The 16,270-nt window shown below is 39.0% G+C and overlaps 1 protein-coding gene across 2 annotated transcripts; it reads left to right on the top strand.

The window, feature by feature from the left end:
* The first annotated feature begins 665 nt into the window (after positions 1-665).
* On the top strand, positions 666-12,702 carry LOC121363756 (general transcription factor IIH subunit 2). Of its 2 annotated transcripts, none has more exons than XM_041486381.1 (16): positions 666-1,107; positions 1,301-1,456; positions 1,549-1,626; positions 2,599-2,635; positions 3,243-3,329; positions 4,139-4,189; positions 4,585-4,639; positions 5,398-5,503; positions 6,435-6,525; positions 6,690-6,777; positions 7,314-7,421; positions 8,569-8,632; positions 9,479-9,582; positions 11,429-11,531; positions 11,825-11,864; positions 12,287-12,702. In XM_041486381.1, exons 1-16 carry the CDS (start codon positions 788-790, stop codon positions 12,404-12,406), a joined length of 1,608 nt encoding a protein of 535 aa, XP_041342315.1. In that variant the 5' UTR covers positions 666-787; the 3' UTR covers positions 12,407-12,702. The 2 variants fall into 2 exon arrangements, with proteins under 2 accessions (XP_041342315.1, XP_041342314.1); XM_041486380.1 differs by having other exon boundaries at positions 1,101-1,119.
* The last annotated feature ends 3,568 nt before the right edge of the window (positions 12,703-16,270 follow it).

The raw sequence follows: 16,270 nt of genomic DNA, 5'->3' as shown, positions 1-16,270 counted from the left end.
TTCTCACTTATTTTATTCAAAGTGCAAGCCTATAAGACACTTCATTTCAGTGTTTTATAGACTGGATTTTTTCCTTCTAAAGAAAAAACGGTGTATGTTCTAATGGGAGTTGTCCAAACAACTATTTCAGTTCCAAGAAGCAAATCCTGACTTTTCAAAGAATTCTTCTTTTCCTCTCTTCAGACTGCTTTCCTTCAAAAAAAAAAAAAAAAAAAAAAAAAATCATTGCTTTTTCCCCTGTATGGTTTAACTGAAAGCTAATTAATTTCTCCTCTCTTTCCGTTAGAATTATACACTGCTCCTGATAAATGCAATAAGCTGAAGGGTATGGAAGTGGTTGGTTTTGCCCCACTCTTGTTTCAAGAATTGTTACTACTGTTTACATGTTTTCTTCCTCATGTATTGTCTTACTTGGATGCAGAGTGAGACTCCTTAGGAACGGATGTTCAGTAACTTTCCTGTAATTCAACAGTCTTGGCATACTTCCACTGTATCCAGCGAAGTTTTAATTGTTTTGCAGAGCAATCAGCAATTAGCTCAGCTAGCTCTGAGCTAATCCTCACTGTGGTGCTTATGAAATGGAAACTCTTGGTGACGTGACATGAATACTCAGAAATATTTCAGGTAGATGGAAAACATGATTACTTAACATCAAAATACCTGAAACTTCTTGCTTTTGCTGGCGAGCTGATACATGGCTGCCTTCATTAACCGGCGTATGAGCACAATCGTATGTTAAAATCCAGTGCTTTTTCCAGGCTCCTGCCTTGTTCCATTAATTACTGAAATGTCTTCGGTTAATGCAGAAGTGCCACCGAGACCCAGGCAGTGCCAAGAGCCTGGCGGCGCCGCCCGCACACACGAGCGAGGGGCTCCTCACGGGGCTCCGCGCCCGCACGAGGGATGTCTCCGTCAGGCGTCTTCCCTAGGCGCTCGTCCTCTCCATGACCGCACTTGGAGGATTTTGAGCATGCTGTGGAAAACACAACGGAACCTTCCCGGAACGGTCGCTCCGCGGCCCGGGCGGCGGCCGGGACTGTTTGGCGGCGCACCGAGGCGGAAGAGGGCGGGCGGCAACGTGTCGGAGACGGCCGGGCCTGACTGCGGGTTGGGGCTCCTGTCCGTGTCCGTGTCCGTGTCCGTGTCCGTGTCCTTGTCCTTGTCCTTGTCCGTGTCCTGGTCCTGCGGCTCTACTCAGCCCTCCTCGGCTCCCCTCGGCTGCCCTTAGGCCCTCCGCACGCCTCTCAGTGTCCCTCGGCTCCTCTCAGAGCCTCTCTCACCCCGTCTCTTCTTCCCGCAGTTCGCCTCGTCTCCCCCGCGCCCCCTCATCTCCCCCGAGCTCCCCTGACATTCCCTCAGCGCCCCGCACCTGCCCTGCTCTCCCCTCCGCCGCCGCGGAGATGGATGACGAGCCCGAGCGGACCAAGCGCTGGGAAGGAGGCTATGAAAGAACGTGGTATGTTTTTCCCCCCTCACCTTTCTCTCCTTTGTGGCGAAAGAGGAGGAAAAACTTCCTCTCTGCCCACTGTAACAGTCTGTTCTGCGTAGGGAAATTCTTAAGGAGGACGAATCCGGCTCGTTGAAGGCAACCATCGAGGACATTCTCTTCAAGGCAAAGAGGAAAAGGTATGCGGTGTGGCCACGAGCCCGCTAACAGCACTGACTTGGTCAGTTATAAGGGCTCGATCATCCTGAAACTGGGTCCTGTGGGATGAATTAACCATAAGGCATGCCTGCAGGATGCTTTTATGTTCTTTCTCCTTCAGAGGGGCAGGTGAATGCCAGAAAAAATGGTGGAAAATTAATTTTTATCTTTTAACACTGATTGTATACAGGCTGTGTATCCCATGTGTATATAAGCTACAGGTCTTGATCTGATGAAACGCTGCAGAGCACTGCAGCTGCAATCTGCACAGCTTAGAGGAAGATTCCATCAATTTATTTTATTTTTTTTTTTTTTAGTACACAAACCAGAGAATTGCAAGATAGTTTAGGTTGGAATGGACCTTAAAGATCATCTCACTCCAACCTGCTGTGAGCAGGGACAGCTTTCATTGGACCAGATTAATCAGAGCCCCATCCAAACTGGCCTTGAGCTCTCCCAGGGATGGGGCATCCACAGCTTCTCAGAGCAACCTGCTCCAGTGTCTCACTATAGTCATTGTAAACACATGTTTATCTCCAATCTAAATCAACCCTCTTTTAGTTAGAAACATTGCTCCCTGTCCTGTCACCTGTTCTGTCAACAGAATCTACCTTCTGGTATCAGGGCTACAGATTTCTGTTTCAAATTTCAGGAAAATGGCTAGAAAAGATCCTAAGTTTTGTGCTATTTCAAGTTATGTTAGAACTTGATTTGTCAAATTTTGATAGAATTTTAAAGCTTCATTAAACCCAGTAGTAAGAAATAGTTCTTATTTATTTTCTGAGAGTTGTGAAATCTGTGATTGAGCTGTGGAGTTTTTCAGCATGAATAAGTGTCTGCAGTTTGTTGCTTCTACACTTTAGCCAGAAGTCTAGTATTGGATTTGTTCGGACTTTGTTTTAGGAGCCATTCACTCATTTGAATTTGACTTAAATCTTTCTGTATTTTGTTAGACTCAATGAGCACCATGGACAAGTTCGGCTTGGAATGGTATGTTAGTACCTTAACCCTCTTCTGTCCTTAGTCCACAACTGTTTGCCTAGAGGTGGTATGCCAGATCTGAAATACAGTTCTGCTGGCCTAGCATACTTTGTGCCAAACCTTGTGGTTTCCGCTGTTATTTACTGGTTTTTTTTAAAGCATTCTTTGTTGGTTGGCAGTGTGTACGTGGAGCATGGCTGTTCAGGGTTGGAGGTTTGGCACACAGGGTGTGTTTGGCAGCAGAAGTCAGACCACACGTGCTCACACTGTGAAAAGTGGACGTGATGGAAATGGGTTGTAAATAACCACATTGCTTTGTACAACACTGAGCTCTTCTGATGAAGACATGAATGCTCAAACTATGCATGTTTTGTAGCTTGTCATGAGAATCATAAGAGGAGAAGAGCAGTGTGCATTGTTCAAGAGAGAGGTTTTTTTTATTTTAAGAAAAAAGTGGAAGAATTTGTTACTTTTCAGTTGCTGTTAACTGCACCTCTCAATCTACTGAATCTTCCCTGTTAGAGGGAGGAAGTAGTGGCTTTTTAAAGTAAATGGAATAATGAATTCATTTCAATACGTATTCTGAGAGTGATTTTCACATATGGTGGATACGCAGATGCGTCACCTGTACGTGGTTGTTGATGGATCAAGAACGATGGAGGACCAAGACTTAAAACCGAACAGACTTACTTGCACTCTGAAGGTATTCCTGCACCCAGCTTTTTTCTTACTGAGCCACCGTCTCTCTATAAACTGGTTGTGTTTTGCGTTTCAAAGAATTGCAGTCTCCTGTATCTGCATAGCCTCATCTCTCATCCCTGCATTCGTCTCCTTGTTTCTGCCTGTCACTTTCCTGTTTTTTGGATAGTAAAATCTGTGTGGCATTGTTTTGCCTTGCACACGTACTTCTGTGCAGTAAAAACACTTTGCACGAGCGTATTATGGGAAGACACTTTTGGAAACTATGTGGAAATTAAGTGTTTCCCAGATAAAGGGGACGACATGTTCTCATCACACATCTAGAATTGGTTTGTAATTTTTTTTCTTACAGTTGGGTTTTTATGACTTCTTATTTGAAAGGGTGCTAGATGAGAGTTGAATTGGATTGCTGTTTCAGATTGTGGGGGACTTGAACTGTGTACATTGTGTTCTGTATGTTCTTCTCCAACAATACTTGAGCATGAAATCCTGGATTTTGATGGTTTTGTACAAAGTAGTGCTTTTTGGTGTACTGAAAACCTCCACTTGAACCAGCAGGAATCTAGAACTTCAGCATAGGACATGAATAAAATAAGGGGGATGTAGTTTCTGAAATCTCATTTAATTGCTTACTTGGGATGAAGGGGGAGGGATAGGGTGAAAGAAGAATGGAAAGAAGAGGCTCATGCCCCCTTTTTGTGTTACCCAGCTACTTTGTTTTGCTTTTTAGTGGTACTAGATGTTTTGCATCTACTTAATGCATGTGTAATAAAAGTATAATTAGTTTTTAATTGCCTTAACTTTTCTTTATAGTTACTGGAATATTTTGTTGAAGAGTACTTTGACCAGAATCCTATTAGTCAGGTATGTGCAACCATGCAAGAAACAAATAACAGAAAACTATTTTAGAAGGCAGTTTTGATTATAACACTACCAAGTAAACTGTTTTCAATTTATGTGTACCTTCTCATCCTTTATTCATCAGTCTCGTGAAATTCTTGTTTCTGCCTGTTTCTGCAATTAGAATTTTAGAAGATTTCTTTTTGTACCTTCTGGCAGTAGTAACGAAAATACAGAAGTGTTTATAAACTGATGCATCATGTTGTGCTGCTGTTGTTACACTTGAAGTAAAACTTTTATTGGCTTGTATGGTTAAGTAATTCTGGTCCATAAAGACATTAAAAGATATAGTAACATTCTAAATAAAGTCACTGTAAAACTTTCTAATAAAAGTTTGGTCTTTTTTCCCCCTTTTTCAGATTGGCTTAATTGTAACCAAGAGTAAAAGAGCAGAAAAAATGACAGAACTCTCAGGTAGGGAAGTAGTATTCTTGTCTTAAATTGCAGATGTTTTTATCCTTTTCATTGGTGTTCTAAGTTCTGCCTGATACACTGCTGAAAATGAAGTTGTCATAATGAGTTTTGATTTAAAAGATAAATTATTGCACATTGTTTGAAAACATAATCTACATTTTGATCTGCTTTGATCCAGAATTGTCATTGTGTGCTTGTTTGCGATCAAGTCTCAATCAGAATACAACTCGGATATGTTCTGATTTTCCTATAGTTAATTTTCTACCCTGTTTGTTAATTTTGTATGTTACAACATCTGTGTTTTTTGTGAGATCTGATCAGATGTTAAGAAGTCAAAGTTTGTTTGGTTCCTGCCTGCTGTTACGCCTGTCTCTGTGGCTTCAGCAGGTTTCATTGAGGGGTTTGAGGATCAATCAATCTTTGAACAATGATTTGAGGATAACAGAGGAAACAAAGCTCTTTTTCTGTTTTTGGGACATGTCACACTCATGTTGAGTGCTTAATGATATCCAACAGTGATTTTACTCTTTTTGGCTTCTAAACTTTCTGGCATCTGAGTGCCCATTGAGTAAAAGTCTTTTTTACTCTTTTCTGCATTCTGATCAAAATACCAATTTCTAAGGAAAAATACAGGCCCGTTCCACTCTGAAACCAGTCCCTGTTGTTGTACAAGTACATTTCATTAGATATGCACTTTAAATATTTCTGTTCTTTAACTTGTTGTATCAGTTAAATTGATTGCGTTTTTTCACTTACAGGAAACTCAAAAAAGCATGTAACTGCTCTGAAGAAAGCAGTGGATATGAATTGCAGTGGAGAGCCGTCTCTGTATAATTCCCTCAATTTGGCCATGCAGACTTTAAAGTTAGTATATACAAGGAGGTTTTTAGTTGTCTTTGTGATTGTGACTTTTGAGAGGCAGAGACAGAATTTTTTCTAAGTAGCATCTTGCATCATGCTGCCTTGAGTCTTTAAAAGGTGACTTTATATCCTCTTACAATACAAATCATTGTTAAATACTCTAGTAGTGCAGAAGTTTGTTTTCTACCACTAGATGCTTGTATTTAGGGGTGTGCTTCTTACAGAAATGAAATTTGAAAACCAAGTTGATGATGGTATGTAGATATTGTCATGAAAGACACTGCAATTCTTTTTTACTGAAGGGCTGTGGTATGAGAGAGGTCATAGTTAGGGGTTAATAATGTAAGAGAACAGGAAAAGAAACAGTATTGTGTCACAATAATCTTGTGAGAGTTTTGGCATACTTTAGAAAGATCAGTTTTCAGGTAGGATAGATTCAGAGCACTTTTTTGCAGTGTGAGGTATTGAGATGTATCCCAATTTGTGGAAGACTGAATAAAGAATTACAGCTAAAGACACTGACTGAACAAAGTGGATAATCAGTGTCATGAAAAGTTATTTAATTACTAGCAGGAAGAGAGTAGTAATGTATTTACACTTAAAAACTGATTAGAGCTTTTTAAGAACCCAGGAAGACTTACTACAGTGTGCTAGTTTGAAGATGAATTTTACCTGTGAGTATGGCTAAGGTACAAAGGATTCATATCAGCAAATAATCAGGTAACAACTACACAATTAAATACTGTATTTTAGATATTGAAAAAGTTTGGCTTTCACAAGGTGAAAATCTAGTGCTCAGACAAGGATCTTACCACAGTTTGTAGAGGACTTCATATCATGTCATCTTTTGGCTTCAGCACATTAAGGTCCTTGGAGATGTTGTCACACAAATAGCTTAGTGTGCATAAGTAAATTAACTGTGTTCTTTCCTTAGGCACATGCCAGGACATACGAGCAGAGAGGTTTTGGTGGTCCTCAGCAGTCTGACAACATGTGATCCAGCCAACATCTATGATCTAATTAAGGTACAGAACTGAAGTTTGACTACTGCATTGAACATCCAAGCTGCTGGAGGAAAAACAGGCAGTAGCAGTGTCATCACCCATTAATTTTTGTTTAAGACTTAGAACCTTTTTACTATTTCTTGTTTTGCACATGAATTGAGTGTGCTTTTTTTCTCTATTTTAAGTGTTTAAAAGCAGTAAAGATCAGAGTATCTGTCATCGGCCTAAGTGCTGAAGTTCGAGTTTGTACAGTACTTGCCCGAGAAACTGGTGGTATGTATCTGAAGTTCAGTAATTTTATTACTAACACAGGTTTAAAATCAAAATTAAGTAATATTTGTTACTGCATTTTGACATTTTTAAGGGTAAATATTTTCCGTTGTGCTGGCAGAAAATTAAAGAGTTGCCCAAATCTACAAAATACACAGTAGTAAGTGAAATTACTACCAGCTGGTAGCTGCAGCTCTAGAGAGAAGAAATACATATATTTTCAAACCTTGTGTTCCATATATAAAGCTATGTCATGTGGAACTTGATTAGTGTAACATGTTAATATCCATTGCTACAGTGGTAACACTTACAGTATCATTACTACAGTGTAATGTTGGAGGAGAAGATCTGTGCCTTCATACCTAATTTAACATTCTGTTATTACTAGTTCTAAAACTTGTCATTTACTGTAGCATTAACAGGGCTGCTTTTTAGGAACAGGTTTGGATAAACCTGTTTTCTGTCATTTGGACTGTATGTTTGTATTTTTGTTTTTTTGCTCATAACCTGACATTAAGGCATCTGTTTGTCTGTGACAGGAACATACCACATTATTTTGGATGAAAGTCATTATAAGGAACTGCTGATGCACCATGTCAGTCCTCCACCTGCCAGTTCAACTTCTGAGTGTTCCCTTATTCGAATGGGTAGGATATGGTTTTGTCAAACTCCTAGCGTGAGATTTTGTCTTTTTCTTTATTTGCCTCTTCTGTGTTAAGGAAATACAGATAATAAGATGCGTAATAAACACATTGTGCAATTTTTTTGTTGTTTTAACTTTTATTTTGCTAGATAAATATAACTTCTATTGATGTTATTCCTGCAGAGTAGTCAGCTTTTAAATAAAGTTTATTAATTACTGAACAGAATTTGGAAACAATGAAGTGGAACAATATTGATGGCACAGTATTTGTTATAAATTTAATACTTAGAAATGAAGGATGAAAAACTATTATTTCTCCCTCTGCTTTTTCCCTGCAGAAGGTAACTGTTACAACTATTAATTGATTTAAGAGCCATAGGTAGTACATGTTTATTAGCATCTTCTTGAGTGTTCTTTCAAGAAATAGATTACCTTTTCTTTTCTTGATCTGTTTCTCAATAAATTTAAGCTTGGAGTTACACCAGAATAGGAACTCTAATGCTAGAAAGCAGAGCATTGAGTTCTCACTTTCATCCACCCTTTCATATATAAGAATGTATGTATTTTTATGTCTAGATATAGACAATGAAAATGTTTACTTCTCATAGGTAAAGCCTGAGCAGTAGTTGGAAAAACCAACTTCTCACCTGTTATCATCTGTAAAAAATAAATGATAGAAAAAAGAAAGAAAGATATCAGTCTCCAAAAAGTCCTATAGTCTTATCTGTCATATATTGCACTTAGAAGGTGAATATAGGCTGGAGAGATGCATATAAAAATATTTCCCCTTAGTTAGAAACTGTTGTTTAGGTGAACATTTGTATGCTGCTCATTCTGCTTTCTTACCATTTCACAAATTTTACTTTTTAACTGTTCTTCTAAAATGGGGTTCCAGTACACTTCAGTTAACACAAATTCTATGGCAAAGACATTTTTTCAGTTGGGGGGAAGTAAAGTCAGGGAGGTGTGGGTGTAGGTAGAAACCTTTGGGAAGAATTTGATACTAGCAAGAGTGTATCAGTTCTCTTGAATAACAAATGAGAAAGAGATAGGCCTGAAAGTCTAGAATGATCTTTGAACTTCACTGAAGTAAGAAACTGACACATTATTGCATGTTTAAAATTGTTATTATGGGATGTTTTTCTCTTCAGGTTTTCCTCAGCATACTATTGCTTCTCTGTCTGATCAAGATGCAAAGCCCTCCTTTAGCATGGCGTAAGTAGCATGGATTAGAATTCAATGAGCTGATAAGAATTCAGTAGTAACTAGTCATATTTAGAAAATCTGCTTGACAGTGAAAGTATTGCAAAATAATCTGAAAAAACAGAGTAAGCCATGTCTTGTGGCTTCTCAGCAGACATTTATTTCCATTGGTAGCTCCAGTATTAACAGTATCCTCTGTTAAATATGTGTTCTAAAATTTGCATTTAAGTTTTTTTAAGGTAGTAAATGGTACTTAGTTCTGTTGCAATGACTGGTGCACACAGGTGGTACAAGGTGTTAAAGTAATTACTTGCAGCTCATGATTTAGTTACTACTGTCATTATAAAAGATATTTATGAGGATGGAAAGGTGTTATATGAATAAAATATTTTTAATGTATTTCTTAACATGACTTTAAAGGGAAGTTTAAAATAGAGGCCTCATTTGATGACTGTGCACTTCTCAGTGAAAAGAATCATTGTTTTGCAGGTCATAGGGGAGTCTGAATTTCAGAATGAAACAGCATCTAACAGCATGTGCTATTATTAAAGAATAATTATTATGTGCATCTTAGAGGCAATAGAATATTTTTGTTTCTAAAAAGAAACAAGCATGCAGTTATTGCTCGTTTCTTTATTTTTAAAGATTGGCTCCTTTATATGGAAATATTTGGTCTTTGGTTCCTGTGGGAAAATGTGGTCACTGATATCTGTCCATATCAATTGTTTTCTGACACACATTAAACTGTTACATGCAATCTAATGAAGCTTTTTAAATTATTTGATGTCAAAACAACATTATTTGTACTAGTAGCATGGTATTATTTCTTAAGTATTGAATTGTTTCTTTCTGCTGTAGGCAATTGGAAAATAACAGTGACCCAGGTCTTACACTAGGTGGATATTTTTGTCCTCAGTGCAGAGCCAAATACTGTGAGCTTCCTGTGGAATGCAAAATCTGTGGTAAGTCACAAGAAGAGATGAGCAGATGAATCAGCAGTTCATGGTTAGAGAGTTAAGGGGAAGAAAAATTCAGCTATACTTACTAATTAAAAGCCAGCTCTGCTTTAAGAGTCCTGCATTTCTGTGACCTGGGATGTCAGCTTTGTACAAGTGTCTCTCAGGACTATACCTGTAACAGTAAAGCTTTATCATATTCCTTGGTATAAGGAATATACCTAAGGCAAAGTGGGGAAGAGAGGTGATGCACATGGGAATGGTAACTTCTCAAGAATCCTCGTTTAAACACACCCATGTTTCAAAGTCCTCAGTGCGAGGCCATGAAAATAGAGTGCTTTGGAGCAGGAGGACAGAAGTACTCTCCTCTCCATGAGTATGTGGGTGAAAGATTTCCAAGCTGAACCAAGGGCAGGCTGTAGAGTTGTAAACAGGAGCCTTTTGGTCTTGCAAATGTTAATGCACTGTGGAGCAATGATGCCTCCCTCCATTGCTCTTAGTGAGGGTGGAGGGAGGATTAGTGTGGTTTATAATATTAACATTGTGAGAGGGTGCTGTTCTCCTAGCTTCCACAGGCTTATGACTGAAACACAATAGGTATTACCAGGATGTGTGTATTTGAGGATAAAATAATTGTGGTTTTGGGTCACTTTATCCTAGTTTAATTTCAAGTTTTTCCTACCAGTGAGACCATGTGTTTCGTTCCAGCAGAGGGATAGTGTAACTGGAGAAATCCTGTGTATCTGCAGTGGATTCTCCACAGCTGCAGTGATCAGGAGAACAACAGTTTGGACATTTACAGTACGATTGAGTGAGTGAGTGAGTGAGTGAGTGAGTGAGTGAGTGAGACATTTGTGCCAGCCCATGCCCCACCTGTTCTCCTGGGCTTATCCCAGCTGGCAACTTAGCCCCACACACTTCCACACACTGGTGAGATGGGGGAGAGAATCAGAAGAGTAAAAGTGAGAAAACTCACAGGTGTTGTTAAAGGCAATTGAAACGTTCCAGCAAAAGCTGTGCACACAAGACAAGCAAAGTAATTGATTCACCACTTCCCATCAGCAGAATCTCCAGGAAAGCAGGACTCCCATCATGTGTAAAAGTTACTTGAGAAAGTAAAAGCCATCATCCCGAACATTCTCCCCTTTCCACCTTCTCCACCCAGCTTTATAGGCTGAGCATGATGCCACATGGTATGGGATATGCCTTTGTTCTCTTGGTGCACTGTTGACTGCAATCCTGACTGTATCCCCGCCCTATGCCTTGTGCACCCCCAAGCCTACTCACTGGTGGAGTAAGAAACAGAAAGGGCCTTGATCGTGTGTAAACACTGCTCAGCAGTAAAGAAAACATTCCTGTCTAATCAACCCTGTTTCCAGCATAGATCCAAAACATAGCCACATGATAGTTAGTGTGACAAAAATAAACTGGTTTAAAACCAGCAGACTTGTGTTAGCTGAAATGGGGCTGTAGCATGGTTTTGGCAGTAGTATAGCAAGCTGTAGTAGGGCTTTGTGACAGGGCATCATTTTTGCTGGTGGTGATACAGCAGAGCTATCATAGCCAAAAGGAGCTTCCTAACTTCACCACTGTATGTTGTAAATGTCTTTCTAAAGGCTGAGTTAAGCCTTTCCAGTAGAAATTTGATCAGTTTTCTTGTTCTTTGTGTTTGGATTTAAAACTGGATTGAGGTTTGGCCAATGGAACAAGTAATTTTACTTTTTAAAGTTCTTAAAAGCTCTCAACCACTGAGTAATTAAAAATATTATTTTTCCTTTTTACTTTATTTGATACAGAAAAGCTTTTCAGTAAATCTTCCCTTGTAACAATTTTGGTGTCTCTTTGTTTGCAGGTCTTACATTAGTGTCTGCACCTCACCTTGCTCGGTCTTACCATCACTTGTTTCCTTTAGATGCCTTTCAGGAAGTTCCACTGGAAGAATACAAAGGGGAACGGTATGCAAATCTTACTTCTGATAATGAGTGTACTTGTGAATCCTATAACTTTTTTATCACAAAAGTAAGAACAGCTGGCAACAGCTTCTTTGCTGCTGGAGATCCTGGGTGTTTGGGTGCTGTGGGGCACCTTGGCATTAAGAAATATTTGTAGTTTCCATGATCTGTGAGTTCAGTTGAATAGCTGAAGTAATTGCCAGAAATTGTTACTATGTATGAGATCTTTTTTAAAACATTGATTTACACAATCCTGACTCTTCTTTTTTCATGTAAAATATAAAATTTTCTTTTAGGTATTGTCAAGGCTGCCAGGGAGAAATGAAAGATCAAAATGTAAGTATGTTGAATGGCATTGTAGTTTGCTTTGAGGAATGTGAGAAATAGAGATGATCCTTTAGCATTATATTCTAAAGACCAGAAAAATAGTTGTGAAAGTTAATGTAATGGTTAAATAGAGTTATGTGTTAAACAGTCACACTTTCTAGACTGCAAAGTCTGTAGAAGTGTGGGAAGGAATTTCCTAGGGAGCTGCATTAAAAAAAGCTTCCACTCTCAGCCATTTGGAAGCATTTACAGTGACCTGAGCTCAAGCTTGCAGATACACTTGCTGTCAGAAGCTTTAATTCAGCTGAGTTTCTGTGATGCTAGCAGTGTAGTCTGTTTAGATTATCTTAATGATGTAACTGTTGCCCTACTGTAGTGCTATGATGATAATTTTTGCTAATTTGACTTGTCTTTCTATCCTTCTTATACAGGTGTATATATGCAAAGTGTGTCAGAATGCATTTTGTGTGGAATGCGATGTGTTTGTTCATGATGCGCTGCACTGCTGTCCTGGCTGTATTCACGAGCACCCTGCTCCTGTATCTGTATGATCTCTTATCATTTTAAAAAGTGCTGTATCCTTGTCATTCTTGCATGAATCTAATTAGTTTATTCAGCCATCCCTTTAACTGACGCATCTCTGAACAAGAAGATGATTACAGAGGGATGAACAGTGGAGTAGGAGCAAATGTTAATTTTCTTATTATTTTATTACTTTTAATATATACTTGAATTATCTGTATCTATTTTTTGTTGTTGTCTAAAGAACTATGGCTTTTTTTAGCTTTTATTGTAATAAAGTGTATATTTGTAAATGTGAAAGTGATAAAACTGCTTTTTATGATAATGTGATGATTCATCTTCGTTTCATTACTTGTTCAAAAAGAAGCCTTGAAAATACATTTTACACATCTGCTGTTACAAACTTCTGGTTTTGGCAGATGGTGGATTTCTGTAGATCTGTCTTGGTTTGAAAAGACAGATGTTTGCTAAGGAAGGCAGGAGCCTCTCTTGAAAGGGAAAATGCAAACCCCCTCCCTCTGAATTATAATTTTGAAATTAATGGGCTCTCAGGCAAAGATATGTGAGTAGGAATAATAGTTCTTTATTGGGAAAAATAAAAAAAAGCAGTAATAAAAAACCACTGACGGGGTCAGAATATGACCTGACACCCTGTGGGTCAGGGAGTTGGTAGCAATCCAATTGAATGGTGGCTGCAGTCCTGGAGTGACAGGTTTGATTCTGTTGGAGCAGTGACCCTGTAGAAGGGTCTAGTTTTCCTCTGACAGTCCAGTGGTGGTGTAGATGGGCCTGGTATACTTCTGGGAATCCAGTGGGAAAAGGCTGCTGTGGTGTTTGGGATCTCAGATGATATCCAGATAGTAATGCTTGGCTCCTTCCCCTGGGCCAAATGGGCTCTCAGGCAAAGATATGTGAGTAGGAATAATAGTTCTTTATTGGGAAAAATAAAAAAAAGCAGTAATAAAAAACCACTGACGGGGTCAGAATATGACCTGACACCCTGTGGGTCAGGGAGTTGGTAGCAATCCAATTGAATGGTGGCTGCAGTCCTGGAGTGACAGGTTTGATTCTGTTGGAGCAGTGACCCTGTAGAAGGGTCTAGTTTTCCTCTGACAGTCCAGTGGTGGTGTAGATGGGCCTGGTATACTTCTGGGAATCCAGTGGGAAAAGGCTGCTGTGGTGTTTGGGATCTCAGATGATATCCAGATAGTAATGCTTGGCTCCTTCCCCTGGGCCAAGCATCTCCCAATGGGATGATGGAATTCTATCAGTCATATGGTGACACTCAATCACCCACTAACAGGATATTTCCTGGAGGGAGGATTGGTAGTGGAAGAGATAAAGAAAACTTCCCAATTAACAGAAGATAACTGCCCCACTTCTAGCAGATGGCAATAGAATACACACCCCCAGCCACATCTTGCATTTGCAACCTAAGACAAGATCAAAGTACTCTTTTGCAAGAATTTAAAAGATGTTTTTGAGCAATTAATTGGTAGACATTTCATGTATTAGTTCCAAGTACTGAGTATTCACCTTGGCATTTGGTAAGGCAGCTCAAATACAGCTGTTACAAATGTGCTGAAAACATATTTTAGGTTGTAATGGTGCAAATCAAAGCTAACTTAATTCTATTACTCCTGTGTCTGCATTAAGTTTCAGGGTTTTTTTTGGAGGGTATGATTGCTGAAAGGTAGTGAGCTTGGAAAAGGGCAATACCTGAATTAATACAAACTATTGTTTGGTGGACTCAGTATTGAAGACAAAAAGACACGCTGTTTGGTTCTGAAGCTACACTGAATTGACAGTACTGCACGACCTCTTCTCTCCTTAGCTAAACCCCTGGAGCAACAGACAGTAAGGTGGGTGCAGGAGAGGAAGTGTCCATCCTTACCTGTACTTTAAAGAGTAGAAATTGAGGCAAATGCAAGACTGCTATTTTGCAGTGTATGTTCAAAGTGTGTTTGCAGTTTGAACCTGTGAGAATTTTAATGTGCTACATCTCAGCAAAAGGAAGTTACAGGTGCAGTGTCTGAAGCAATACATCACAATGGGTTTTCTTGACTCACCTTGTGATGATTGTAAATACAGTGACTGAGTTGCTCTGAGTGTGTATGACTTAATTTTTGAGCTTTGCTTTTTGTCAGATCAGAAATAGCAATACAGCAGCTGAAACTTAACACAGAAACAAGCAACAAACCCAAACCTCTCCTCTTATGTTAGTTCAATTTTTCATACTCACCTCATATAAATTATACATGCTACTTTTCACTTAGGCAGTTTTCATTCAATTGTTAGTAAGCTGTTTCTATGTTTTTTTCTACTGATAGGGCCTCCATGCTGGATAGAGTGCAGTCATTCTCTTGTGTTGTCAGAAAAATGACTGTTGAGCTTCTGCATCGCGTTTTGTCCTGAGTCAAACAATCCCTATAAACCCTTTGTGCTGTCAGGTGATTGCTTTGAAATGGAGGAATTAAGATTGAGAGGTGTATTGGTTCACTGAGGCCACTCTAGGTTTTTAAGCTACAGGTTGAAGTTCTTGGGACCTGCTAATTGCCTGTGTCATCTTGCTCAAATCTCATGTCTGTCTTGTCTAATGTTGACTTTCCCTCCATTTTGGTTGTAACACCTTCTTAATAGTTGCTATTGTCATTGTAAAGGCACCAGTCAATTGGAGTTAACAGCAATTTCAATTTGGCCAGTCAGATTTAATAATACACCTGTTGATACCATCTCTGCAGTTACCTTATCTCTTCTTAGTAAGCTAAAATCAACTTTTTATAACCTGTAGAAACCATGTTATTAAGGAAAGAGAGGTGATGATGAATGTTTTCTAAAAGATATACATACTGTAACATAGTAGTCTTGTTTTTTTAAAAAATGTCAAAAAGATAACAATTAAATACATGAGCTGTATCTTTCTGCTTTGCACTGATCCCCACATGTAGTCTTTGGTTTTCTCAAGTTAGGCAAATACATGGAGACAGATTTCCAGGATGTCCATGCACAACTGCAGAAGAGTTAAAACTCTACCATAAAAAATGAATATTATAAAGTCCTTTTTGTCCTATACATCTCATTCATCGTGGTCTTTGACAGAAATGGTGGTCTTTGGCAACTGCTGCTTTTTTTCACATACCCTTCCTTGTTCAGTCTAGTGTGCAGTGTTTTTGCTGTGGGTTAGTTTTATTTACCATGATGGTTAGATGTACCCCATGTGAACAGCGCAAGAAATTCTGTCCCCCTTTTGAATTTGCCCTGGGCAAAAGTGTGGGTAATATTTCAAAGTATGATGTCCGTGTTCAGAGGTTGCAGAACCCAGCAGAGACACTTACAGGTACAGTGTGCAGGATGCAGTCCTGTGAGAGATGGCTGTTTTATGCCAGGGGAGCAAACCATGATTTACTTGCCAGAGCTGGGCTTTTCTTTACAGGTAATTGAAAGCAAAGCTGGGAGGCATTGTTGATTTATAGAATAGCACAAGTCTACTTACAGCACTTGAAGGAGTACAATTTTATTTTCATGTATCATTTGGCAATACACTGTATCCTCCATAAATGCTCTCATCCTCATGATGAAGAATACAGGCAACTCACTTGATCCTCAGGCAAAAATTGTTCTACTTTATCATTCTTGCTGTGTTTCCTGCACCTTGTCTTGTTCTAATGCAGTATTTTTTTGAGTTGAGGGGACTTCTTTCAAATGCACTGTTTAAGATGTGGATCAGTTATGGGTTTTTACAGTGACATCATTATATTTTTTCTGTTTATTAGTCTGTAACAGATGCCAGGCTTACAGATACAATGTCTCTTCCTCTAGCCCAGAGGTGCAGACTGCTCTTGAAAAATTGGCAATATATTTTCCCCATTGAGCCATAATTGCTTTGATTTTGG

Source organism: Pyrgilauda ruficollis, unplaced genomic scaffold (assembly GCF_017590135.1).
Source record: "Pyrgilauda ruficollis isolate IOZ18807 unplaced genomic scaffold, ASM1759013v1 scaffold76, whole genome shotgun sequence".
In the NCBI taxonomy this organism is placed as follows: Eukaryota; Metazoa; Chordata; class Aves; order Passeriformes; family Passeridae; genus Pyrgilauda; species Pyrgilauda ruficollis.
The sequence above is the reverse complement of the archived record's forward strand: the minus strand, read 5'-3'. Positions and strand labels throughout refer to the sequence as shown.